The sequence below is a fragment of the Molossus molossus genome, unplaced genomic scaffold (assembly GCF_014108415.1).
Source record: "Molossus molossus isolate mMolMol1 unplaced genomic scaffold, mMolMol1.p scaffold_m16_p_7, whole genome shotgun sequence".
Classification (NCBI taxonomy): Eukaryota; Metazoa; Chordata; class Mammalia; order Chiroptera; family Molossidae; genus Molossus; species Molossus molossus.
The window spans coordinates 111,013,773-111,041,307 of NW_023425401.1; the positions used below are offsets into that span (position 1 = coordinate 111,013,773).

The 27,535-nt window shown below is 59.3% G+C and overlaps 1 protein-coding gene and 1 long non-coding RNA gene across 2 annotated transcripts in view; one reads left to right on the plus strand and one right to left on the minus strand.

The window, feature by feature from the left end:
* The window catches only part of PAXIP1 (PAX interacting protein 1), a 38,180-nt gene extending 19,520 nt beyond the window's left edge, over nucleotides 1-18,660 (minus strand). Inside the window, exons 1-6 of the mRNA XM_036246369.1 lie at nucleotides 18,580-18,660; nucleotides 15,027-15,161; nucleotides 13,624-13,667; nucleotides 11,776-11,839; nucleotides 6,163-6,276; nucleotides 2,765-3,370 (exon numbers count right to left, since the gene is read on the minus strand). Coding sequence (XP_036102262.1) covers nucleotides 2,765-3,370; nucleotides 6,163-6,276; nucleotides 11,776-11,839; nucleotides 13,624-13,667; nucleotides 15,027-15,161; nucleotides 18,580-18,660 — 1,044 coding nt within the window. The remainder of the gene's footprint in view (nucleotides 1-2,764; nucleotides 3,371-6,162; nucleotides 6,277-11,775; nucleotides 11,840-13,623; nucleotides 13,668-15,026; nucleotides 15,162-18,579) is intronic.
* Nucleotides 18,661-19,704: 1,044 nt separating this feature from the next.
* On the plus strand, nucleotides 19,705-20,929 carry LOC118620230. Its single transcript, XR_004957383.1, has 3 exons — nucleotides 19,705-20,092; nucleotides 20,296-20,369; nucleotides 20,686-20,929. It is a non-coding gene; the product is annotated as an uncharacterized LOC118620230 (long non-coding RNA).
* Nucleotides 20,930-27,535: the final 6,606 nt, after the last annotated feature.

The window sequence follows — 27,535 nt, forward strand, 5'->3', positions numbered from 1 at the left end:
CACTGACAACACGGGGGGGGATCTCACACCGCATGACAACACGGGGATTCACACCAGCACCGAGAACACGGGGGGATCTCACACCAGCACTGAGGACACGGGGGGGGGGATCTCACACCAGCACTGAGGACACGGGGGGGGGATCTCACACCAGCACTGAGAACCACGGGGGGATCTCACACCAGCACCGAGAACCACGGGGCGGGGGATCTCACACCAGCACCGAGAACCACGGGGCGGGGGATCTCACACCAGCACCGAGAACCACGGGGCGGGGGATCTCACACCAGCACCGAGAACCACCGGGGGGATCTCACACCAGCACCGAGAACCACAGGGCGGGGGATCTCACACCAGCACCGAGAACCACGGGGGGGGGGGGATCTCACACCAGCACCGAGAACCACAGGGCGGGGGATCTCACACCAGCACCGAGAACCACGGGGGGGGGGGCGGATCTCACACCAGCACCGAGAACCACGGGGCGGGGGCACACAAGGTCACTGGGACTGGCAGGGAGCCTCTCCAGCCCAGCCCACGTCCCGCCCCCACAGGACACATCACGCAGGTGGAGCCCCAGGCCCCTGCCCCAGGCTGCCCCTGGCCCTCTCTGCTCTCCGCTCTGACTTCCCCAGGGCCTCCGTCCTGCACAGGCATCCAGGCCCCAGCACTGGCCGGGTGCTCGTCCCCTGCACACGAGCACGGATGCCACCTGGACAACAAGCCCTGCTCCTCGTTCCCAGTCACCCTCCCGGGCTCGGGGCCAGCAGGCCACATGGAATAGAGGGATAGGCGGAGCAGGGGGCCACCCCGAAGGGGTATGCCTGCAGGCACCCGACCCCACACAGCACCATCGCCCCGTGCTCCTCCACAGGCCGTGGGCCCCTTCACGGTCTCACATGCTGGGCAAATAGCCCTAAACACACTTGGACCAAACTGAACATGCGGGCAGAGCAGGACCCGCCAGCACACCCCCGAGTCACAGGGGAGCACACCTGCCCCTCCTCCCCGCCGAGCCCTCCTGAGCAGCCCTGCTGTGGCCAGGGGCGGTGGCCATGGCGACAGGCCCGCTGGGCTCCAATCACGGTGGCAACACCACCCTCCAGAACCTCTGCATCAACTGCGCCAAACCCCTCCTCTCGTCCAGTCCCTGACGCCCCCCCTCGCCTGCCCCCTGGACCTGGCGCCCGCCCTCCCAGCACCTGAGAACACGCACGGTCAGTTCCCCAGGCCGACCCGCGGCAGGGGGAGGAACAGGACGCTTTTACGCGTGTCTAAGCGACAAAGACTGAACCCCACCACTGTTACCCCAACTGCGGTCCTGAGACTCCTAACAGGAAGTGTGTGCCAGGCGCCGACCCGAGTCCTCAGACTCCTCGGGAAATAGCACTCATGGCGTGGACCACGTGGTCCGCCCGCCCTCGCTCCCCCCTCACTCCCCCCTCACTCCCCTCGGCCCCCCTCGCTGCCCCCTCACTCCCCTCGGCCCCCCTCACTCCCCTCGGCCCTCGCTCCCCGCTCACTCCCCTCGGCTCCAGGCCCACTGACCCCTTACCACACAGTACATGCACGATCCTTCTCTTCACAGGGGCCAACCCTTTGCCTGGCACGCTCTCCCTGGGGCTTCCCCTGGCCTCCCTGCTGGTCAACCCTGACCTCCCCGCCCCCACGCCCACACCCATCAGAAGCCCTTCAGTTCAGAGCTGTTCTCGCCTCCCGAAGGAGAGGAGGAGCATGTCCTCCTCACCCACTGTCTGCCTCCAGTGTCCACAGGTGCCCACAGGCCCGACAGACCACCCAGCCCCTTTCTGTGCCGAAGGAACAGCCGTCAAGCGTCCAGGCCCACCGCAGGGACGAGCTCCGGTCGTGACACTGGGAACGCTGTCGCCCACCCACACGCAGTCCGCGTGAGCCGCAGGGGCCGCCGGCCAAGTCCGTTCCTGCCACCAACCTAACCTCACGCTAAGGAAGGGGCAGCCCGTCGCGGCGAGCAGCCACCACGGCCCCCAGCAGGCTGGGCCTTCCCCGGCACACGTGCCCTTCCGTGGAGACGCGTGTGCACACGGCTCACGCTCTCGCAGCGAGCACTGAGGGCACGGTCAGCGTCCTGAAGCAGAAACGATCGCGTCCACGGCATCGGGACAGACCCGGAGACCAGCTCCAAACTCCACTTGCCTCCTTTTTTTTTTATCCTCACCTGAGGACATTTTTCCATTTTTTGTTCAGATACAGTGGGAGGGAGAGACAGAGAGAGAGAGAGAGAGAGAGACATCGACGTGAAAGGGACACGAGTGGCTGCCACCCTCACAACCAACCAGGGCTGGGGACAAACTGCAACCGAGGTACGTGTCCTTAGCGGGAACCGAACCCGGGTCTCTCTGGACCGCAGGCCGACGCTCTAACCGCTGAGCCAAACCGGCCAGGGCCATGCTTGCGTCCTTGTTAAGGAGCTGGTGCGTGAGACAGACTGACCGACGGAGGACAGGCTGCGGGCTCCAGGGGGTGGGGCGGGGAACCAGGCAGCACACTGAGCAGACTGGTGGCTGCAGGGCTGGGGGGGAGCACAGCGTAGGAAACGCAGGTGGCGACACTGCAGGGACTCTGGAGCCAGGTGGGTGCTGGGAACACCGGGGGGCCCACTGTGCGCAGCACGTGACTGTCTGACCACTGTGCTGCACCCCAAAACAACACAAAGCACTGGAAGTCCGAGCACAGACGTAGGCGGCCACACCTGCGAGGACTCGCGCGTGCGGAGCCGGCTCACCTGCGGGACGCCCGCACTGCCGCCCAGGGCTCTCAGAGTCCGCACGCCGGGGCTCCAGGCGGCGAGCACGTCTGGCCTGTCGGAACTCGGGAGGGGTGGCCCCGCGGCCATCACGCCCCCGCGGCCGTCGGGAGGTAAGATGCCCCCGGGTACGGGCGGCACGTTGGCACACAGGTTGATCAGGCCGGGCTCCTTGCCGGTGGGCAGCCTGCGCTTTGCCGCCAGCTGGGGCACCTGGGCGGGCGTCCAGTTCAGGTTCCGCTCCTGCTTCTCCGGGGATGAGTCTGAGGAGTCGTCGAACATCAGCGCGCCCTGGGTTCTCTCGGTGTGAGGCTTGGGCGAGGACGGCTGGTCCCCGGGGGGGGACTCGTCCTGAGAGCTGGCAGGACTTGACTTGTCGTCCGAGCTGCCCTCATTGGGGGACTCGCGCTCCTCGTTCTCGCCCTCCTCCTCCTCCTCCTCTTCCTCCTCTTCCTCCTCGTAAACAATCAGGCGAGGGTGGTAGAGCGCTTCGTCCTTCTTGGTTTTCTCAGATACGCAATCCAGCACCCAGTCCGGGGTCACGATTTTGATGCTTGCTCTCCTCAGGGCACAGGCATACTTCTCCTAGGACAGAGCAGAGTGGGGACGTGTGGTCAGCGGGGTCCTGCAGCTCATGTCCAGCACCCGCCAAGGCCCTCGCCACAGAAGTGCTCACTCCCCTCTGCAGAGGACGTGCCCCAGTGCCCGTCACAGTGCCCCCCCAGCGCCCCCATCTCAGCTCAGTGACCCCCCAGCAACCCCATCCTAGTGGACCCCCAGTGTCCCCATTTCAGTGACCCCCCCAACGACCCCTTATCTGTGGCCACAGGACAGTCTTACACCTATGACAGTCATCTCACCCAAAGGTTTTGTATAAAACTAATTTTTTTTTTTTTTAATCCTCACCCGAGGACATTTTTCCATTTTTTGTTCAGGTAGAGTGGGAGGGAGAGAGAGGAACAGAGAGAGAGAGAAACATCGATGTGAAAGGGACACATCAAGTGGCTGCCACCCGCACAACCGACCAGGGCCGGGGACAAACTGCAACCGAGGTACGCGCCCTTAGCGGGAACCGAACCCGGGTCTCTCAGGACCGCAGGCAGACGCTCTAACCGCTGAACCAAACCGGCCAGGGCTAAAACTAATTTTTTAAAGGACGTTTTAGATACAAGAGTGTGGGGTTAGGGAGTTGGTAGATGGACAATTTGTAACCTTGTGATACACATTCTCGCAACCTGGCCAGCCGAGGATCAAAGTGTGTGTGTGGACAGACAGGTCTGACTGATAGGCAGGAAGATGGCCTTGCTTGCATTGAGTGCTTCTTTTGCATTCGAATAAAAAGGTTTGCAGAGGTGCCACCTCAAGGAAATAATTGACATCAATCCACTTATAACCTGGGGAAACCAATCTGCAAATAAATGGAACTGCGTCCAAAGATCTGAAGCATTTGCTCCCTTGCAAAGCTCCCACTCACTCCAAGCAGCGAGTGCTAGTTCACTGCTGCACTGGTCCCGGCAGGGGGAGAGCCGGCACAGGAGCAGAGACAGGGATCCTGCGCAACCTTCCAACACAAAGGCCGTGAACGCGTGCCGCCTGCCCTGGCTTCCGTGGCTCAAGGCGGGGACGCAGGCAGGGTGCCTGCAGGCAGCACGGCTCCTCGCTCTCCAGTGCTGACCGACCGCCTTCCCGAGGCACCAAGGACGCACAGCCTCTGTCCCACGAGACCACGAGCAGCAAGGGCGAGAGCAGATGGGGCCGGTGGGGGAAGGGACCAGGGCAGCCTCCTTGCAGGGCACGGACCGCGATCAGAGGGCAAGCACCAAGGCGTGAGCATGGGCGGGGTAGACATCTTACACAAGAGGGACGCGGCCAAGCGGCCTGTGAAAGCGGTCAGCTAACGAGCCATTTCACCCGCCTGCTTCCAAAGAGCTGGCCGAGCGCGATCCTCCAGCACACCAGCTGCAGGAGTGAGCTGGCCCACTCAAACCGTCAGTCAGTGCTGGTGCAAGCAGAGCCCACCACGGGACCACGGCCCTTCCCGGTGTCGGCAGCTGTCTGCTCGCAAAGTGTGGCTTACGAAGTCACAACCAAACTGCTGGCACCCAGCTCTGTCTGTGGCCAGGGAATGAGTGTGGCGAGAAGTGGCATTTTGGGGTGGCCCCACTCAGCCCCCAAGACTCTCGCAGGGACCCTCCGGCTCGCTGCGGGTGCTGCCGGCCACCTGCTCGCCTCCCGAGCCAGGCACTCAGACGAGCCCCACGCGCCCGCACGGAGCAGCTGGAGGGAAGGACTGGTGCGTGGAGAAGGGGACCCGTCCAAGACGCGTCAGCCATGACACCGCCCCTGCTCCTTGGTCAGGCTGCCGTGGGAGGGAAGGGCCGACCTCCACCGCAGAGCCTTCTGGAACATTCCTGCACCGGCTATTGGGCAGGGAGGGGGGGGCTGGGTAGATTCCCGGCGTCCTCACCAGGCTCTGACGTAGGAGGCCAGGCGGGGGACAGTCTGCAGGTCTACAAGTCCCAGGGGGAGGCCACCGCCACTGACCTGGGGACCCACCCGTGTCCGGGGATGACAACCAGATGTGTGGTCCCACACACTCCCGATCACAGGGAAGTCACTGGACACATTTATGGCCACACACGGGCGAGGCCTTTCTAAACAGAATGAGGGCCGAGCACAACCACTCCCACGGGGGAAGGGGGCGAGGGCCGAGCACGCCCACCCCCACGGGGGAAGGGGGCGAGGGCCGAGCACGCCCACCCCCACGGGGGAAGGGGGCGAGGGCCGAGCACGCCCACCCCCACGGGGGAAGGGGGCGAGGGCCGAGCACAGCCCACCCCATCGGGGGAAGGGGGCGGGGCCGAGCACACGCCACCCCACGGGGGAAGGGGGGCGAGTGCCGAGCACGCCCCAACGCCCCACTGGGGAAGGGGGCGAGGGCCGAGCACGCCCACCCCCACGGGGGACGGGGGCGAGGGCCGAGCACGCCCACCCCCACGGGGGAAGGGGGCGAGGGCCGAGCACGCCCACCCCCACGGGGGAAGGGGGCGAGGGCCGAGCACGCCCACCCCCACGGGGGAAGGGGGCGAGGGCCGAGCACGCCCACCCCCACGGGGGAAGGGGGCGAGGGCCGAGCACGCCCACCCCCACGGGGGAAAGGGGCGCGTCAGGTGAAGACCCCAGGCACTCAGAGCACTTCCCTCTTTTCTCCACAAGATGAACCCAAACTGTGTGTGCAGGGCCCACCCGGCTCCTGAGGGGACGGACAGTCACCCCCACCTCTGGGACAAGCTGGGACTGAAGGCAGACTGACCTCCAGCGGGAGCAGCTGGGGAAAGGCGTGTCCCGGCAGGCGCGGGGAGGGTGCAGGTGCTTACCCCCTTCGGCTCCGGGACGACCAGGTGCGTGCACTTCCGGTCGAGGCTCAGCTGGCAGGCCCCCCCGTAGAAGGTCAGCAGGGCCCACAGGGCGCTCCTGTCTTCCGGGGACACCTGACAAACAGAAACCAGGCTCGTCACACAGTCCGTCTGCGCTCGTCTGTCCATCCACGTGGGCATTAACATACACCCTGACACAAATCTGCTCATCCACGCTCCTCCCTGCCGAGTGGAATCGACAAGCTCGGGCGGGAACACACGCGCCTTCGCTGCTGCGCACAGGAGAGGAGCTCCCCCGTGCAGGGGGCTGCAGACAGCACGTCCTCTGCCCGGCCCGAGTAGGAGCGCTGTCCACACCCAGCGCGGAGGACGCCGCTCTGCGACAGACATGGGGGGAGCAGTGCTCGTTCCGTCCCCACCGGTGGCCTCAGGCACGTGGAACAGGGAGCCTGCGCCCCAGACGCCCGTGGTCACTGTGCCGGACTCACATGATGTAAACGGGGAAGTGAAAGGGGAGACGCACTGGTCTGCGAGCTCAGGGGGCGAGCACCTTTAACACAGACAGAAGAAGAAGGGCGCCCAGTGAGCTGCCCCCGCGGAGGAGCGGGCTGCGGGGGGGGGGGGGGGCGAGGGCTGCAGGCCTGGTGGCTGGTGCTGGGCTCACGGGGCAGCGTGAACAGCCAGGACTGTGCCTCCACCTGTCCCTCACCCTCGCCCACTGAGGGAAGCAGGGGTGTGACCCCACTTCACAGATATGGAGACGAAGACTTACGAACAACAATCGGAAAAGCTGGCTGTGAGCCCCCAGGACTCGGCCCAGGTCTTGGCCCGGACGACATCCCCACTGTCTGTGCTGCTTCCCTAAGGGCAGCTGCTACCAAAACAGCATCTAGTGAACAGAACCTCGCAGTCTAACACGCACATCTAAGAAAAATAAAGGTGCTAGTGGTAATTCTTTTTTTTTTAATCCTCACCCGTGAACATTTTTCCATTTTTTGTTCAGGTAGAGTAGGAAGGAGAGAGAGGAAGAGAGAGAGAAACATCGATGTGAAAGGGACACATCCAGTGGCTGCCACCCGCACGACCAACCAGGGCCGGGGACAAACTGCAACCGAGGTACATGCCCTTAGCGGGAACCGAACCCGGGTCTCTCTGGACCACAGGCCAATGCTCTAACCACTGAGCCAAACCAGCCAGGGTGCTTATGTTAATTCTAAAATATCACTGAAGCAAGTCAATTTTTTCTAGATAATTCATTATAAGTTAAGGATTATGATTAAGAATTCTGAACTGGCCCAGCCAGTGTGGCTCAGTGGTTGAGCGTCGACCCTGCACCAAGAGGTCGCCGGTTCGATTCCCGGTCAGGACACACGCCCAGGTTGTGGGTCCGATTCCCAGTGGGGGGCGTGCAGGAGGCGGCCAGTCGATGTTCTCTCTCATCGATGTTTCTATCTCTCTCCCCCTCTTCCTTCCTCTCTCTCTAAAATCAATAAAGAACAAAAAGAATTCTGAATTGTCTCAAGTTAATTTTTTTTTTTAAAGAATTGGTAAATAGCATGTCTTTTTCCTTCTGAGTGCCATTATCTGGCTTGCCCGAAATCTGCATTCTGCTCCCGCTGTCACCGCCTCACACAGCTCTAGATGCTGTTTCACTCGCCACCGCTCTGTGCACACTGACACGACTTTCGTAGCACAAACGCTCAACTTCATTATCTTACATCTGTTTAACTCAGGAAGTCACACCACGTTTCAGAAGATTGGATCAAAAGATTATGTTTGCTGGAGGTGTTCACGAGAACATGTACACCCCGCGGCCCCGTCAGAGACTCAGTCCCAGGACAGGACAGATGCTCCACTGAGTCAGTATATGATCTTGAGGCGAATGAAATCAGGAACATAACCCAGAGGTGCCCTTATCACAGACACCAGGCCACGTGGGTGAAGTCGTATTTCACCAAGCGCCGTGATTCTCACGCTAACCCTGCAGGGCCCGCCGCAGGGCCGGCTCGTGGGTCCCACCAGGGTGCCGAGACGCTGTGGGAAGGACATCAGACATCAGATGGGAGGGAGGGAGACCGGGGTCATCCCGTGGTCTCAGAAGCTGCCATGTTGGCTGGACAACTTCTCCTTCCACGACCGTGGGTCGTGGCCTCAGGCGGCCGTCCTGGCCCATTCAGTGAGTCTGTGTCGGCACAGTGTCACAAGGAGGGCCTTTCCACACCAAACTCGACGGCGTGACCTGTGCTGACGGGGTCACGGGGACGTCTCCACTTTCCTCTCATACTTCTCTGTATTCTCCAAGTTTTGTGACTGGGAAAAGCGCCTTTCTTTCCTTCTGAAGCAGTTTGCTAAGCTCAGCTCTACTGTCTCCTGGATGTCTCCTCAACGCCTAAGGCAGCGTCGGGGCGGGTGGCCCCCTCCGCAGCCGGCAGCCGGCCACTTCCAGACCGCGGTGCGCAGCCTGCTCCGGGAGGAGGGAGTCTTCTCCACGGCCTCCCCGTCCGTGACACCTTCGCCTTCTCAGCCCAGACCCTCAGCCTGCGCCCCAGCCCCGAGCCCACCAACAGCCCTGTGTCACTGTCCACCAGCCCGTCCTGGGCCACCTTGACCTGGGGCTGCTACTTCCCAGCAGTGAAGACAAAACTGCAAGTCTAACTTGGCTTTGGGTCGTAAAGACCCGATCAGCTTCCTCCAGGACCCATTCACTGCCTCTATCCTCCTGGGGCGCTAGCCCAGCTCTGGGGGGGGCAGCACGGCCCCGCCCTCCACACGGACCGCTGGCCGCCCCGCCCCCGTCTGCGCTCAGAGACCAGCTCCACTTGGACACCCAGCCAGGAGCGACCCAGCCAGGAGCGACCCCTGACCGGAGCCTGACCCAAACAGGAGCCACCTGACCCAGGATTCCCTGGGCAAGGCATCTCTGCAGGGAGGGTGCCACCCCTCCCCCGCCGCCCGCCAGCACTCTGTCAGAGGCCTGACCACCTGGCTCGGGTCCGAGCGCATCTTCGCTGGCCCCACAGGCAGACCCAAACCCAAACCTTCGTCTGGTCTCGAGACGGGGACTGCCCTTCCCGTGAGTGCCCACCCCACCTGCCAGTCAGCTCACAGCCCAGACCAGCGCCCCTCCAAGGTCACAGGGGTTTAACTCTCTTCTGCTCCTGTGGTTTCCAGATGCTCAGTGAACAGCTGTGACCCCGAACCACCAAGGAAACATCATGACGCAGCCCCCAGGCCCCTTCACCGGTGCACACTCCATCCCCGCCTCCCCCACACCCAGCCCTGTGGCCCCTGCTGTCGCCCCACCTGCTCCGCCTGGAACACCCTCTCCCTTCCCCATCTTCACTGGGGTTCTGCCCGTCCTTCCAGGCCCCTCAACCCGACACCCCCCACCAGGCGCCTCGCCCTGCAGCAGGCGCTGCGGACAGGACAGCGGGCTCTGACAGGCTGGACCCAGGAACCTGCCGCCACAAACAACTCGGCGGGAGCCCACGCCCTGGCCAGGGCGCACTGTGTCTGCGTGATGAGCTGGACCCAGAAACCTGCCGCCACAAACAACTCGGCAGGAACCCACGCCCTGGCTAGGGCACACTGTGTCTGCGTGACAAGTGACACAAACTCACCTTCCCTTAGACGGGCGCTTTGCCCAGCTAAGCCACAGGCCCTTCTCAAACTTACCTGAAGTTACTGTCAACTTGGAACATACGAAGAAATGTATGGAAGACAGTAACATTGACATGACCACAGAAACCACCACTAAAAGGCTTTATTTTAGCCAACGTTGAAGATCATCGTGTAAAGATAGATTTATAGCTCCAATGCGAGAAATACAAATACCAACAAAATTCCTTTTCTTACGAGAAAGCCAATTTTTCAAGGACCTCTATTAAACTGATGTAAAAAAAACAGAGATTTTATAATCTTTAAGAACTTCCAGAATTTACAGGAGACACAGACAAAAACCACAACCATAATTAAGCTTACTTAGTCCTTAATAAATAAGTAAACTTACATAAAGAAGCTCATTTATTGCTTAAATAAGATAGTTTGTACGAAGAGCTGTCTGGCCCATCACCTCACGATTTCAAACTAGATATTTCCTGGTTCCACAATCGTCTACTGAAAAGGCATTTCTTAAAAAGCAAGACTACAACCCAAACTCCCCATCTCGCCCGCCGCCCTGACCGCCGTTCCCAAGGCTCCCTCCGGGACGGGACTGGACTCAGAAACGCCGTCCTCGGGCACAGTAGAGACGGCGTGGGCTCCAGCACAAGGGCCGCTCGGAGTCACCGTCCAACAACTCACTTGAAGCAAATCCCGCTGTGTAATTTTTTTTAAAGTTTAAGTAACAGCAACTTGATTTTCTACAACCGTTTCTGCAGCTCGAGGGTGTTTTTAGTGGGGGGATGAGGCCAGAACACAGGAGAAAGCCCTAGTCCCTCCTTTCCCTCAGCGCCCAGACTCAGGGCCGACATCCGCCCCCTCTGGCAGGTCCGCTGGGTTTACCTGACAGGCTGCTGTGCGCCCCCATGTGGGGTCCTGCATCCTCTCCCACTCACAACACGTCTCATGTCTTTTTTGTTGTTTTTAATTCCCACCCAAGGACATTGTTCCATTGATTTTTTTTTTTTTAGATGGAGTAGAAGGGGAGGGGGAGAATCATCGATGTGAGACATTGATTGGCTGCCTCCCACACGACTCCGGGGCCAGGATCAAACCTGCTGCTCACGTACGCGCCCTTGACCCAGACCAAACCCGAGACCCTCTGTCCGCAGGCCGACGCTCCCCCGACCCCAGCGGCCAGGGCCACTGCCCAGCCCTGCGAACATCCCCAAGTCGGCTCCCTGGGACGCTGGGCGCTGTGCAGATGTGCAGCGCCACGCCTCAGCCCGTGTGCACCAACCCGTCCTGCTCCCACGTCCGGGTGACCCTCTGACCACCGGAGAGCTGCGGGGCAGTGAGCACTGGGAATGCTGACATGGCTGGGGAGGCCACACGGCCCCCAGCACGGATGCTGTCACCACTGTCACAGACCGGAAGGGCCACAAGCTACCACACCGCTACTGAAACGGTTGCCTCTGCCCTGGCTGGGGTGGCTCAGTGGGAGAGCGTCAGCCCTCAGACCGAAGAGTCGCAGGTTCGATCCCAGTCACGGGCACGGACCTCGGTTGCGGTTTGCCCCCGGCCCTGGTCGGGTCGTGCGTGGGGAGGCAGCCAGTCGATGTTTCTCTCTGTCCCTCCCACTATCTGAAAATAAATGTGAACATATCCTCAGGTGAGGGTTAAAAACCAAGGGATACCGGCCTCCGCCGCCGGAGCGCATGGGCCTGACTGCCCGCTCCCCCTGCTCCCCCAGTTCCCCCTCCTCAGGGCTGTGAACCCTCCGCCCCCGCCGCGGGCCTGCGTCTGCTCCCGGTCCCGACGAGCCTCCACTGAGAGTCCTCTCTCTCCGATGAACGCTCCGGGCCATCTTATAACCTCGTTTCCTTTCAAGTTGTAGAGCTTGGCAGTTGGTTAGATAGAAAGACCCTTCACCCAGGACAGCCGCGTGCCCACTGCCGTGCTGAGCAGTCCCGGGGGGCGCAGACACGGGCCCACGGGCCTGCCGCCGCTTACCTGAGACAGGCAGGCGGTGACTCCGAAGAAGGTCTGGCAGGACTCTGGAGAAAAGCCGTTCACTCTGGTGGACAGTTAAGGCTGCAAGGCCACGAGGTCAGCGCCACCTGGGTCTCACTCCCAGACCCCCAGGCACCAGAAGGGGCACCGGGCTGACCAGGTGCAGGGACAGGGAGAAGGCAGCAGCACAGGGCGAGCGGCAGGCTCTCTGAGGGCACCAATGCCAGGGGGCGTGGCACTCGCCAGCACCTGCCCGAGAGCCAGCACACACGCGCACACACACACGCACACGTACGCACACACACGCACACACACTCGTGCAACCCGCAGGCCCGAGCTCCGGGGTCAATGCCACCACGAACTGAACGTGGGCCACACCACCTGAGCTTCCGCTCTCTCTGCTAAAACTGGAGCCTGCAACCCTCTTCCCAAAGCTCTGCGGACCCTCACGCGAGCGTCTGTGAGCCACATGACACGTGGCTGTCCCCGAGCAGACACCGGGCTCGGTGCCGCAGCACAGCCCAGCCGAAGCTCGCTGCCTCTCTGGAGACTGGGGTGTCTGCACTGTCCCTCCGGAGAAAAGCAGACCAGCTGGCCAGGTGAGCTCAGCCGTCGGACTGGACACACGACTGCTCTTTGGAAGGCTCCCTCCCAGGCCCACCGAGAACCCGAGACCGTGCACTGACTGCAGGGCCCGCAGAGCCCAGCACCGTGCCTCCAGCCTTCCCCCCAAGCTCCTGCCGTAGCCCAGGGCCCTCGAAGCCGGGGGGCGTGTCTCAGGGGGTCTCAGTGTTCCCTCTCTGGTCCTTTAAGCGTCCCAGGTGGGCTAGTGAGGGCTCCAAGGTGGGCCTTCCGAAGGAGAGCCTGCAAGGGCGTCTGACTCACAGGACTGGCCTCTTCCCTGCGGAAGTGCCCACTCCGTCCTTCTCAGCTGTGTTCACAGGGAAAGCAAACTCCCCCCAAGCAGACCAGAACCCACTGCTTTAACTCTCACACTGTGAGTGAGAGATCAACGTCTGAGCTGGACCTGCTGAAGCTCTACACCGTCCGAGAACGGCTTACAGAGTCCCGCTCTGTCTGGGCCCACAAACACTTAGCGTGACGTGTGCCCTCTGTCGGCATCGACTCAGTGAGGAATCAACACGTCTGCAAGGATGGCCTGGCCCGGTGGCGGGACGGGGGCTGCAGGACATCACCTCCTTCCTGGGTCAAAGTGTCAGCATCCTAACTGACACGCCCAAGGCACCCTTCAAAGTGGGTTCCAAAGCCAGCCCCTGCTTGGAGGGGCTGGCCCCCAGAGGGAAGCCTGCCCTCCACGTGAGGCAGGAGCAGGGCCTGGGGCCTGGCAGCTGGCCCCGTGCGGGCGGACCTGCGTGCCGTCCCACTCGAGAAGGGCTGCAGGGCAGACCGAGGTCCTGTCCACCTCTGGGCAGGGCCCAGGCCCGGGCAGGCAGCCTACGTGCACTGACGAGCAAACCTCGCCCCAACACCCCCACAAAGAGTGGCGACGATGCTGTCGAGCCAACATGTTCTCGTCCTCGTCCCGTCTTCAAACAATCCACCATGTGGTTCACGGAGACTTAGAATTTTAAAACTATCCCGCCCCACTGGACACCTCAGAAACGACCCGTCTCAGACAGGAACGGTGAGGTCAGGAGAGCAGCGGCTGGGGTCAGGTAGCTCGTCCCAGCCGGGAGCTGCCTCCGCTCAGCCGCTTCCCTTCCCCGGGGTCAGGACAGAGGTCAGACAGCGGAACAGGGGCGCACAGCACAACTGTCCCACCAACCCCTGCCTCACCCGGTGATGATGGCTGCATCCTCCCCCTCCCCCGGCCCCCAGAAAGGATACGGCAGGAGCGCTCCGCACTGCACAGACAGGACCACCCAGGACGGCTGCGGAGAGAACGGGCTCAGTCAACGGCTGCTCCCAGCTCACTCAGGGTGGCGAAGCTCGGCCAGCGCCGCTGCAGTGCAGGCTCGGCGTGACCGCCACGAAGCGCCCGGTCCCCGCACCGGGCGTCCAGGCGCAGGGGCCTCGGGTCAAAGGTTCGATGTCCACGTCCCAGGAGAAAAGCCCACAATCATGACTAAAAACTTAATTCCAGGTTTACTCATATATCACCGCTTAAGCTACTAGGCGCCCTGGAGACTGTCCCCGGACTGAGGCCACCCTGTGCTCACGCAGGGGCCAGGATGAAGCAGACATGGAGAACCAGGGAACCCCAAGAATCGGGAGCTACTTCGCCCGAAGGCGAATGCTAATAAACACAGCAAACCATGAAAACATGATTTGAAAGTTCTAGTGCCTAGCCGGCCGCTGTGGCTCAGGGGCTGAGCGTTGACCCAGCACCAGGAGGTCGCTGGTTCAGTTCCCGGTCGGGGCACATGGCCAGGTTGTGGGCCCGATCCCCAGTGGGGGGCGTGCAGGAGGCAGCCAGTCAATGTTCTCTCTCATCGATGTTTCTCTCTCTCTCCCTCTCCCTTCCCCTTTCTCTAAAATCAATAAAAAAAAATAACATTTTTAATTAAAAACAACGGAAGTGCTAGTGCCTAGAGCAGCGTGTTTGAATGAACGCCCGTCCGGTCCCAGTCCTGAGACGGGCACCGCCCCAGGCGGAAGGCCGCCTGCTCTAAGCTCACGTGTCAGACGCAACGCTGAGGTCAAGGCCAGGGGTGCGGCTCAGGTGAGCAGCCCTCGCCCCTCAGCTGAGCGCACCCCGTGCGGGGCCTGCTGGGTCCCCTCCCTGCATGAGGACGCCAGGCAGCTGGGAAACCCTCCCCCTGCAGCACGGCCGTCCTCGCCACCCGGGTGCTGCCGTCAGCGAGCAGGGGCTGGGGTCCCAGGCTGATGGGACACTGCACGCTGGGGCGTTCCACAGCCCTACAGCCGGGGGCGGGGGACAGAGTGGCTGCAGGGCCCAGGGGTGGGGACCGCAGGCTGGGCACTGGGTCTCCGTACACGGCCTTGTCTCACGCTTGAGTCTTCCGGAAACACAGCTTGTACATGGAACGCAGTCACAGGGCCGGGAGGCGCCAGCTGAGGGTCCTCCGGCCCTGGTGTCGCTGTGCCAAGTACTTCGTGCTGAAGGACACGCTCATCACTCACTTTCCTCTTTTCTCCTTCACCTTCCAGTCTGGGCGATTCAGACACAGGCGCGAACACGCACGTACGCGTGACATACGTGACAGATCAGGGGACGTTACCACATACAAACTTCATTTCAGGGGCATCACGAAGTATCTGCTACCGACCTTCACCACAGGTAAGTCAAAGACTTCCCGAGCCTCCCCGACCTCGGGGTTGTCCCCGTCTTCCGAGATGATGTGCGAGGCCAGCGCGTTGTAGGACACCTCCTTGGCCTTGCCGGCCTTGAGCAGCTGGATCACCTTGGAGAAACGACACACAGAAGTGGGAAAGACGGCACGTCACGCTGCTCACACAGGTCGCTGTGCTCCGCACACGCCTCCTGCCGAGTCACAGCGGAACATTCGGACAACGTGAAGTAGTGACTCAGGCCGCGGACCCAGCGAGCGGGAGGGAGGCCACGTGAGCCAGGGGCAGGACGGGGTCTCTGCACTGGGCACGGGACCCACCGCCTGCACGCAGCCCCGCGTGCTCACACCAGCTCCGGCCTGGCGCGGTGTTCGCTGCCAGGGGGAAGCGCTCCGGAAGGGAGGCCACAGGAACTGGACACTGGTTTGTCAACTGGCCAGTGCTAAAACTGGTTCCATGACTGTCCTTTTGATGCTGGTCCAAGAACCTGTTGACGACGCTGAGGACTGACTAGACATGAGTGGAATCCATGTGAATTTAAAGAAATCGGCAAGGCCAAAAGGTACACCCCACCCTGGGGAGAGCCGCGTTCACACCGCACCGCGCATGCTCCTTGCGTGCTACGCAGCTTTACTCTAACACAGAAGGCGCTGTCTCTGGGAAGGCAGGAGGGGTTTAAGCAGGTAAGCGCATGAGCAGGTGTTCCCGGGATGACTGTCACCGCCACTCTCCGTGACCAGGTGAAGAGGCAGGGCCACGACCTCCAGGATGGCACCAGGGGCGGGAGGCGCAGGAGAGAGCGGAGTGCTGGGAGCCCAGGGCCATCCAGGGGCCAGCGCACGAGGCCGGGGCAGGACGAGAAGGAAGTCTGCTGAGGCCCCGCTTCGGGTGTCTGTGCGAGAGCTGCAAACACCAGTGCTGTCTAGGAAGACTGGTCCCACCTGCTGGGTTCTCGGCAGGTTAGACAGGTGGCAGCCAGACCTCCCAGAGGGCAGGGATCTGCAGCAGAGCCCTCGGACCCGGACCCGATGGAGGCCACCCATGAGGGGTCCAGTGCCCACACCGCTGAGTTCACGCACGCGTGTGGCAAACTCTTCAGGACACGTCACCGGAGGTCAATAGAACCGGCAGAGATGCCGATGCGCGTCTTAACAAATGAACACACCATGGATACGAGCCACAGACCCGTGCACGGTCTCCCCCTGACCTCCAAGCATCTTTAACTTCAACACACTCAACCTGTCTCCTATCTACCCTCCAGTCTGTTCCGGATCCTACCGCCTTCGCTATGAGTCTGGAGACTCCGTCCTCTCCCCACGCCTACGAAGCACCAAGCCGCCTGTGTCGTGTACACGCACAGGCTGCACACACAGATCCACGCCTGGCCCTTCTGCGCTCCCTTTCAATGCCCACGTCCTGAAACAACAGGCAGCCCTTCTGCCTTCACATCCTCACTTCTACGCGCCCTCCCGGCCTCTCCGACAGCTTCACGTTGGTACTTACAGGGCTTCCGTGGACCATGAGGACGCCCAGAGCGCTCGCCTGTCCAGTCTCCACACCGCCCAGCTCAGCCTCAGGCGAACCTCAGCTCACCCTGCTCCACAGACACCGTCATCTGACGTCTCCCACACACACGGACTCAGCGTGCACCCTCTTCCCACTCCTGCTTATTGCAGGACCCACCAGAAACGACACCTGCTCTGAAACAGTTCAGTGGTGCCTTCCCTCAGGCACCCAGCACCCAGGGTGGCACCTAGGGTAGCGCCCTCGGGTGTGTGGTCTGCTCCGCCCACCGCCTCCTGAGATCCATCTCTCCTGCGCCTGGACCCCTGTGACTGCCGGGCACTGGAAGCCCAGCACGTCAACTTTCTGAGTCAGACTTACAGGAGCCAGAGAATCGGACGTTCTGGCTCTGAACGTTTTAGAAAATGAACTGTTGCAAATCCAGGAGGTTTTGCGAAGGACGTTTTTAAGCCCTTAGATCTGATTTACAGTCGGGGAAATAGGGTTTGACATCAGCTGGTTCCAGTTTTAAATAGTCATGGGTTCCCGTCCCTTGTAAGTGCCCAGTCCCAAATGAGATGGGGGGAGGCTGGAGAGACAGAAAGGGGACTTGTCCGCACCGAGAAAGGCTCACCTTCTCTCCCGGTGGGTTCCGAAGCTGTGGATGTTCAAAGCTAAGGGTACAGCAGAAGGTTCACCTGGGGGTCACCCAGGCCAGTCCAGTTACTAGGACACCAAGCACAGCCCCTAGACCGCTTGCTTCTGGGCTAGCATTCCTTCCCCCCCCACCACGTGCCTCTGCTGAACCCCCTTTGCTGAGCCCCTGTCCACTCTCCACAGGCTCCTCTCGCCCTTCCTCCAGGCTGAGCCCTCACTGGGGAGGAGCCGCCCAGGCCGCAACACTGCAGAGATAAGAGGGGGAGTATCGCACCACTGACCCGAAGAGGCTGTTCCACGAGGATTCACTCCCACGCGGAGGAAGACTGCGGCCTTGTGAGCCGGCGCCTTCCTAAGACAGCGCTCGGGCAAGGCCACCCTAACTTTCTGCAAAAGTTGAAAGGCTGAGTGCGACAGGGCCACCGGGTACTCTCCGCCTCGCCTGCCTGATTCGCCAGGAAAACCAAGGGGTTCGAGTTCACTGGCGGGGAGCGGAGCGCTCCTGCGGCGCACGCAGGCGGGGGGCGGAGGCTGACAGCGCCGGGCGAGCGGACCCCGCCGCTGCGCGAGCCCAGGCCCCGCGGCCAACCGGCAGCGCGGGGGTGCGGGCCGGTACCAGTGCCGCCGCCGAAAGGCGCGCGAGGTGCGGCTGCAGACGAGGCCGCGGCGCCGGGCCCGGCCCTGCGACAGGGGAGGACGGGCCGAGCGGGGACTCGCGGGGCACCGACGGGGACTCCGGTGCTGGCCTCCACCCACGTGCTCTCCCCTCCTCCCGGGTCTGGGCACAGCCCAGGGTCCCAAACACCCCCCAGGTCCCCTCCCTGGGTCCTGTAGAGGCCCCCAAGTCACTTCTCGAGGGTCCCGCAAATGGCCTCCCAGGTGTCCTCCCTGGGTCCCGTAGACCCCCCCAAGTCACTTCTCGAGGGTCCCAAAATCCCCCCCGAGGGACCCGCAAATATCCTCCCAGGTCTCCTCCCTGGGTCCCGTAGACCCCCCAAGTCACTTCTCGAGGGTCCCAAACACCACCCCCGAGAGTCCCGCAAGTGTCCTCCCAGTCCCCTCCTGGGTCCCGCAGAGCCCCCTAGGTCCCCTCCTGAGAGTCCTAAAGACCCCTCCCCGGGTCCCAGAGGCGCCCCCCAGGGGCCCTCCCCGGGTCCCGAACGCGCCCCCAGGTGCCCGCCCTCCCGGGCTCCCGCAGACCCCCAGGTGCCCGCCGTCCCCGGCGCCCGCCCCGGGCCTGCTCGGCGCCAGGCGGCCCAGCAGCCAGGCCAGCGGGCACCGGGCGGCGGGGCCCGACGCTCTGCGCCCGAGCGCGCGCGCGAGCGGGCGCGGGGCCGGGCTGGGGACGCGGCGGCGGGGGCGGCGCGGTACCTGCGGGTCGATGTCGCCCACCGCGTAGTACTTGACCTCCCTGAACATGTCCTCGGGAACTTGGGGCGCCTGGTCCGCCATGGTCGCGGCGGCCGGAAGGCTCCGCGGCGGCTCCCGCCCCGGCCCGCGGGGCCAAGTCCCCTCCGGCGCGGCCCCCGCCCGGTGCAGCAAGTCGGACCCGCGCCCCCGCCCTCCGCGCCCCCGCCCTCCGCGCCCCCGCCCGCGCCGAGCGGCCCAAACGCGGGAGCCGCGCGCGCCCTGCGGGACGCACCATCCGCGGGCCGCCGGGGGGGTGCGCCGAGGGCCGGGCGGCCCCCCGCCCCCGCCCAGCGCCTCTGCTGCGACCCGCGCACCCGGGGACAGGGCCTCCTCCCGGGCCGCTCCAGGGGCAGGGGCCTCCGTGGCCACCGCTTCCTCAGGAGCCGGCCGAGGGCACGCGGGGAAACGCGCGCCCCTCACGTGCGGCCGCAGTGGGCCGGTCCGGGAACCTGGGACCGCGAGGCCCCTCCCGTCAGCACGCGCGGCCGCCGGGCGGCGCATGCGCGCGGCGTGGGGGCGGGGCGCCGGGAGGGCGGCGGCGGCGGCGGCGGCGGCGCTGTTCGGGTTTCGGACCCGGGTCTCGAGCTCCGAGGAGCGGAGCGTCGCCGCTGCTGCCCGACCGGCCCGAGGTAACGCCTCACCCCTGCGGCGGAGGAAGGCCGGGTCCCGGCGGAGAGCGGGCGCCAGTCGGGGTCCGAGCGCCACGGGCCGGCCGAGGTGCTTCGGGGCCCGGCGCGGCCGGTGGGCGTCATCCCGAACCCCACTCCTGCCGGGACCTGCGCGGTGGGCGGCAGCCCGGCTCATCTCCCCGCAGAGCTTCAGACGACATGGCAGTGACACGTTCCCGCCTGATGTCACCCCGCCCTGACGTCACTCCTCCAACGTCACACCTCCTGCCAGGTGGGGATGTATTCCATTTCTGGCCGCCCCTCACCCTGTACGCGCGTGTGACGTGCGTTCTCCCTGGCGCCCTCCCGGCTGCACCGCTGTGACGTTGCTGTGACGTTTCTCTGACGTCATGCGGCCCGCACGGCGGTTTTCATGGTCTCACTCTGACGTCATCTTCCTCGCAGGGCGATGGCGTGATCCCGCTCTGACGTCATCCCGTGCGCTGGAGGAGGCGTAGACAGCCCTGCACGCAGCCCGTGGGCCCTGGTGCGCGCTGCCCGCGCCTGGAGCCCAAGCCCAAGGAGGGCAGTGGGGGTGCGGGCCGCCCCCCAGCAAGTCCGAGCCGCCCCCTGGGATCCTGCGGACCACTTTCTGGTCCCAGGTGTCCTAAGGCTCGACCTACTGTTGCTGCCGCCTGCTAAGCAGAAAGCCGTTTTTAAGTCACTTTAAAATACCTTGCAAGACAATTACTGTGACATCCTCAGGTGCCATGAAGGCGTGATCGATTTTAGTCTGTGCCCACAGGGAAGTTCCGGAAGCGAAAGCTCACACGTCCTTTCTGGACCCGCACTGGCTCATCAACCAGGTGAACACGGTTTGGGTCGCCTTTCCTGTTGTACCTGTGTAAGGAGTGATGTTTCTATGGGCAGAAAGAGAACATCCAGGGAGCCCTTTCATTACACCTGCGTTCTATCGTTCTAATTGTTTCTATGTTTTGTGTTCTTCATTTTTCTTCTTTTGAACAGGGTGAAATAGCCTTATTCGAAAACGAACGAATTTCTTTTACAGATAATAAAAATATTGAATGATTGCCTAAGGAAGAATGGACCGCCCCTTCCTTTAAATACGCAAGAATATATTTGGTATTGACCATTATGACATTTCACATTCACTGTTAAGAAAATGACATTGTAGCCCAGCCAGTGTGGCTCAGGGGTTGAGCATGTCCTGTGCACCAAGAGGTCAGAGGTCACCAGTTTGATCCCAGTCAGGGCACATTCCTGGGTAGTGGGCTTAATCCCCAGTGAGGGGCATGCAGGAGGCAGCCAATCAATGTTTCTCTCTCTCCCTTCCTCTCTAGAATCCAATAAAAATATGTTTTTATTAAAAAAAAAAAACGGAAATGATAGTGTAATAAGTTCTATTTTTTTTAAATATGTTTTTATTGATTCTTTTTAGAGAGAAGAAAAAGAAAGCATCCCTGAGAGAGATCCATGGGCTCCTTCCTGCATGCCTCCTGCTGGGGACGGAGTCTGCAACCAGAGCATGTGCCCTGACCATGAACCTACCAGTGTATGGGATAGCACCCAACTAACTGAGCCACACTGGCCAGAGCAACTTAGTTCTAAATACAGAACAGAAAGTAGGCTCTTTGGTTGACCTGCGTGAGAACACTTGTTTAGCTCTTCTCTTCCTTGGTTAAACATGAACTAAGTATGTAAGTTATATTAAAAGACTTATCAAAACCTACCTCCAGGGGTATTTTATTTTGTAGGTTAAAAAAGAACTCATAACTTTCAGCAGGACAGGTTCACCCTGCTGTGAGTGCTGATAACTCAGGCAGACTCTGGGACTAGGAGATCTGCTATCCAAAATCTCATCCCCTTGTCAGAAAGTGTGACGCACCCACGAACTGGGTACGGTTAGTATGGAGCATGGAGGGCCTCCCTGCTTCAGCATTAGGAAGGCCCGGGGGCAGACTCACACCAGGAAAACACTCCGTAGAGTGTATCAGACACAGCAACTTTGCCAGTGATGAGAAATAAGCATCTTTAGGTGAAACCGAATTTCATGTGCAGAATGGGTGTTCTGAGGAAGTCCGCAAAACCTGCATCATGAAGAATTAATGACCGGAAGACTTAAAGATGGTAGTTCAGTTCTTAAAAATCAGCGCCAGCCCTGGCTGGTTCGGCTTAGCAGTTAGAGCGCTGGCCCGTGGACGGAAGAGTTGTGGGCTTGATTCCCGGTCTAGGGCACGTACCTGGGTTGCAGGTTCAATCCCTAGCCCTGTCCAGGGTCATGAGGGAGGCAACCAATCAATGTGTCTCACATCGACGTTTCTTTCCCTCCCTCCCACTCTATCTAAAAATCAATGAAAAAATATTCTCAGGTGAGAATTAACAAAAACAAACCAACAACAACAAAAAATCAGCACCAAAACTCAAAAAAAGTGATGGTCTGTAAACTCTCCATTCACAAAGTTACAGGAAAAAAGACCATATTGAGACTGCTGTGTGTTATTAATGAATAAGCAGGGTTTTGTTTTTTTTTATCCTCACCCTAGGACATTTTTCCATTTTTTGTTCAGACAGAGTGGGAGGAAGAGAGAGAGAAACATCGACATGAAAGGGACACATCGAGTGGCTGCCACCAGCATGACCAACCAGGGCTGGGGACAAACTGCAACCAAGGTACGCGCCCTTAGCGGGAACCGAACCCGGGTCTCTCCGGACCACAGGCCGATGCTCTAACCACTGAGCCAAACCAGCCAGGGCAGCAGGTATTTCTTATAAGTGACTTTTGTGGTACTGAGAAGACCCATATTAGGGTGATAATAGTATCAGTTCATTAAAAAGAAGCTTTGCATTCTCTGACTTTGATGCAGACACACCCAAATGTAACACTAAGCATGAACACTTACACTTCTTCCAACTAAGTTCAAAGTAGGATCATTTTGTTGCTAATCAACCTTCAGAGGATAAACAGCCTGTTTAAGCTAATTTGATAAATAGAGTAATACTCTTTTTTTTTCCATGCAAAATTAGATACTCCAAGGCTAGAGGGGGGAACGTGTGAAATTTAAAAAGGCAAAAGTAGAACTTGGGGTTATTTAACCTAAACTGTACCACCTGTTGAGAATCTGAGGCAGTTATTAGGTATTTCCAAATGGCTTTTTTAGAAAACACCCCGGTATTGTGTACAACAATCTCAGTGTTGTTCCCACGTGTTCTGTTCTGGTCAGCTGGTCACACACCCCTGGAGATTAGACATTCTCTGCTTGGGAAACCTTTAGTTTGAGTTTACAGGCTACAGCCTTTAACCTTTTCACGCAAGGAAAGAATACTTATGTTAGAGGCATAAACAGGCCCAGGTTTTATCACAGGAGAAGCTGGAAACTTCGAGGGTGTTGTTCATGGGAAACACGCAGCCACCACCCACAGGGTACAGATGCCGCCAGCAGTTATCTGGCTCTTCAGTGCAGAAAAACAGAAACAGGCCAAAACAGTGAAGTACCCCAGTTCTGTCCCCAGAAACAACACAATTGAAATCCTTCCAATATTGATATATTTTTCCTTAAAAAAGAGGTTACACCACACATACTTCTGTTGCTTTAAAAACAAAAACAAAAAACAAGAATGTCCTTCCTACCCGGCTGCTGTGCCTCACTTGGTTGAGTGTCCTCCTCCCAGGCACCAAGAGGTCACGGGTTCCATTCTGGTCAGGGCACATGCCCAGGCTGCGGGCTCGATCTCCAGTAGGGGGCGTGCAGGAGGCAGCCAGTCAGTGTTTCTCATGGCTGTTTCTCTCCCTCTTCCTCTCTCTAAAAACAAATTAATCACAAAACCAAACCAAACCCAAGAAGGTCCTTCCGTGTCGGTGAATAATAGATTTGCATCATTTAATGGAGACAGAAGGCTCCGTTTTTCATGAGCCTTAATTTAATGCAGTCTGTTGTTACACTTTGTTTCCAAGTGCAGTGCAGCAATGAGCCGTCCTCTGAAGGCAAGCATACTGTGAAATGTATCACACGGGTCCCTGCTGCAAGGTGCGCTGTCCCATGCCTCCCCTCCCCCCTGGGCACAGGCCCAGCACACAGCTGAGAAGGCTTACGTCAGCGGTTCTCAACCACCGGCAGTTTTGCCCCCAGGGGTGACTTGGCAATATCTCGGGACACTTGGTTGTCATAACTAGAGGGGAGAGGGTACTACTGGCATCTGGTGGTCGAGGCCAGGAGGCTGCCGAAGCTATGATGCACAGGACAGCCCCCACAACAGAGGCACCCCGTGCAAAATGTCACCGAGACTGCTCTGGAGAAACCTGGCTTAGGATGCTGTTGGAGCCAACTACACATTTCATTGGACTGAAACACAGTTTCTCGCTCAACTTGGTGGCCGCTCAGCTTCCCTCCCAAGAGGCACTCGGGGCTCCTGTGGGAGAGCTGTTGGCTTCCAGCCGAGGGACGGGAGAGAGCAGGTGGACGTTCCATTCCGGAGGCCCCAGCCCCGACTAGAAGGAACAGCATACACCCCGGTCCAGCCACTTCCCTTGGCCAGAACCTGGTCTCCTGGGGCCGACCTAAACCGCAAGGGAGGCTGGGAAATGTAGTCTTCCTATGTGTCCAGAAAAGGCATATGGGATGGAGGGCTTCTCGGTAATTTCTGCTATTTTTTAGTTTAGTTTCGTTTTTTTTTTAATCTACAAATTAAGATTAGAGAATGCAATAGAACATACGACAAAAAATTCTTAAAGATTATTTCAAAAACCATGTTTGCACATAGCTGCTGCCCAGAAATTGTTGGGTTTGGGGTGCTTGGCTTTCCATGGAAAGGACTAATAGTGTTCTTCATGCAGAGCAATCAGATACCTAGCGTAGGCCTGCCACGGCCGTGCTGGGCACCTTCCGTCAGTCTCTCCGTCCGTCCGTCCCTCCACGGTCCAGCTTCACCTGTTCTCAGGCCCAGCCACTGGCTTATGTAAACAGCCTGGATGATAAACACAGACTCCCCTGGACTCTGGCTTCCAGGTGAAGTTAGGGGGTAGGGAACCCAGCAGAGTGAGAGGGGAGGGGAGAGCGGGCGAGGGGCTTATCTCCCCGGTTCCCGTCAGGTTGCCTTGGACGGGTGAAGTCCCCGGTTCTGAGAAGTTCTGTCTCCCCTTCCTCTCCGCCCTGAGACCCAGGTTCACACCTTCCCACGCGCCCCGTCCAAACCTTTGTCGGTCACCCTCCTCCCTCAGCTTTCCCAAGTGGCCCTAACCTGAGTGTGCTGCCCCAGCCGTGACCCTAACCCGTCTAATGGACACGGAACCCCACAGGGACATGGAGAGTGTTTCCCCTCGAACAAGACATGCTTGCCCCCGAAAAACTAGCCCATGCGTGGTCTGCAAGCCTACACCTGGGGGAATGAGTCCTAAACGCAGCAGAGATTTAGAGAAGAGCCCCCCCCCCCCCGTGTGTCCCAACGCGAACATCCGGGCGTCCCAGGAGCACGGTTCGGATTTGAGGTACAGGATAATTCCGTAGCTGTGGTAATTGGGGTAGACTGCTTAGCTGATCCCAGAGGCTGGCCCCAGGGCAGCCTTTGTGGCCTTTGAAGTGGTAAAAATAAAATCAGCATCGAGTGGTACCAATCACTGGGTGTCCAGCACCCGGCAGCATTCACACACCAAGGACCCGGAGCACGTCTGCGTAGAGAGTCGAGCATTCAAATGTGGGGGTGACATGGCGCCGCCGCGGGCACTGCTCACTGTGTGCCACCGTGATCAGACTGGCCACCCTTACCCTCTGTCCCTGTCCACCTGCGCCAGGTACAGGATGTACCTCCAGGGGCACGAGCCCCGAGATTCAGGAGGCCCCTGCACACGGGCTGCCCACCTGCGCGGAGGTGCGATCAGGCGTCTGTCTATCAGAGATCTCTTCAGCAGAACGATTTCCGGTGCTGGGTTTGGGGAGTCCACGCTGGCCCACCTCTGAGCGAACACAGAGGGCCCAGCCATGGTGCGCGGGCCCTTGTCTCTGCACAGAGAGTGGGAACGATGTCCCGAGGAGGGACGGCCGAGAACTAGCGGGGTCCCCGCCTGGACAGGCCTGTAAGTTCAGAGCCCCGCAGGCAAGGGCAGCCTTACTCCCCTGCGCTGTTCCCCGAGGCTTTTCCCGAGGGAAGAAACGCGCATCCCCAGACCATGCTGGCAGGCTCAGAAGTTAGGCTCGGAGAGAATCGGGCTTCTTTGCAAGATACATTCTTCATTTGGCCTCAGACGTTCGCCAAGTGATGAATGAAGACCCTGAGCTAGGACCTGGCTCTGGACCATATCAGACTGACATTTTCCCAGCCGCCCTCCCTCCAGCTTTCTGATCTGCTCCCATGTCCAGGACCTGGGGGCGAACCTCAGTTCTCTCAGGGAATATACTGAGGACGAGAACACCGAGGCCCAGAGAGCTCACAGTCACGAGCAGAATTTGGTCTAAATCCATCTTTTTGGGCTTACTCTAATTCATTAAAAAAATAAAATAAAATAATTGACCCTGGCCAGTTTGGCTCAGCGGTTGGAGCATCAGCCTGCAGACTGGAGAATCCCGGGTTCGGTTCCCGCTAAGGACATATACCTCGGTTGTGGTTTGTCCCAGGCCCCGGTTGGAGTCATGTGGGTGGCAGCCACTCGATGTGTCTCTCTCACATCGATGTTTCTCTCTCCCTCTTCCTCCCTCTCTCCTTCCCACTCTGTCTGAAGATAAATGCACAAACGTTGTTGAGTGAGGATTAAATAAATAAATAAATAAAAATTGAAAGGTATCTAACCAGCCCTGGCCAGTTTGGCTCAGCGGTCAGAGCGTCGGCTCGCGGACCAATGCGTTGCAGGTTCAATTCCGGTCAAGGGCACGTACCTCGGTTGCAGTTCGTCCCCCGCCCTGGTTGGGTCGTGTGGGAGGCAACCAGTCGATGTGTCTCTGTCATGTCAATGTTTCTCTCTCTCTCTTGTCTCCCTCCCTCCCACTCTATCTGATGATAGAAGAAAAAATTATCCACAGGTGAGGATTTAAAAAAAGAAGAAAAGGTGTCTAACCACTATGCTGTGCACCTGAAACTAATAAAAAATAATAATAATAATATAAACTGTAACTGAAAAAATAAATTTAAAAAAATATATAAACTGACAACTCCCCTCCTCCTCAGACTAATTCCGTGTGTACTAGAAGCAGGAACAGGGTGACTCTCCACAGACAGCGTGTACGGCAGGGAGCGCGCACCTCGCCGGGCTGAGCAGGGCCACCGCTCTGTATTTCTGTAGCCCATATGTCCCTTTTGGAACCAAGAGATAATTTTTAGATCTAAATTCAGGACTTCCCGATTTTAATGTCTTGTGTCAGTTTTAATTTTCTGATTTAATTAGTTTCCTAATTAGAAGGGTTAAGTTAATTAACCTCATTATTGACTCTATATTTAATGATTTCTCCTCTATCGGGAGTCACTTAATTTTCAATAATTGGAAAGCTGATGACAAGAGGGAACGTCGCCCTGTTGTTCCCTGGCTGCTGTCCGAGGGTGTCGGGAACGGGCGGCGAGGAGGGAACTCCGGGCCACATGTCACACGCACACACCCCGGGGCTGCTTCCCATTTGCTTCAAAACACGGGGCCTGTGAAAACGGGGTTGGGAGTCAGTCATCTTCACCAAATTAGAACCCAATGGATATACCTTTTATTTAAGGCTCAAAGACATCCTAGAACTCAGCATTTTGTTTAGTTTTTAAAAATATGTTTTTATTGCCCTGGCCAGTTTGGCTCAGCGGTTAGAGCGTCGGCCTGCAGTCCGGAGAGACCCGGGTTCGGTTCCCGCTAAGGGCACGTACCTCGGTTGCAGTTTGTCCCTGGCCCTGGTTGGTCATGCGGGTGGCAGCCACTCGATGTGTCCCTTTCACATCGATGTTTCTCTCTCTCTCTCCCTTCTTCTCTCTCCCTCCCACTCTATCTGTACAAAAAATGGAAAAATATCCTCGGGTGAGGATAAAAAATTAAATAAAAAAAATGTTTTTATTGCCCTGGCCGGTTTGGCTCAGTGCTTAGAGCGTTGGCCTGTGGACCAGAGAGTCACGGGTTTGATTCCAGTCAAGGGCACGTACCTCGGTTGCGGTTCGTCCCCGGCCCTGGTCAAGGTGGTTCAGGAGGCAGCCACTCGATGTGTCTCTCTCACGACGCCATGTTTCTCTCTCTCTCCCACTCCATCTGAAGGTAAAACTGGAAAAAAAAAAAAAAAAAGTATCCCTGGGTGAGGATTAAATATATGTTTTATTGATTTTTTTAGAGAAGAAGG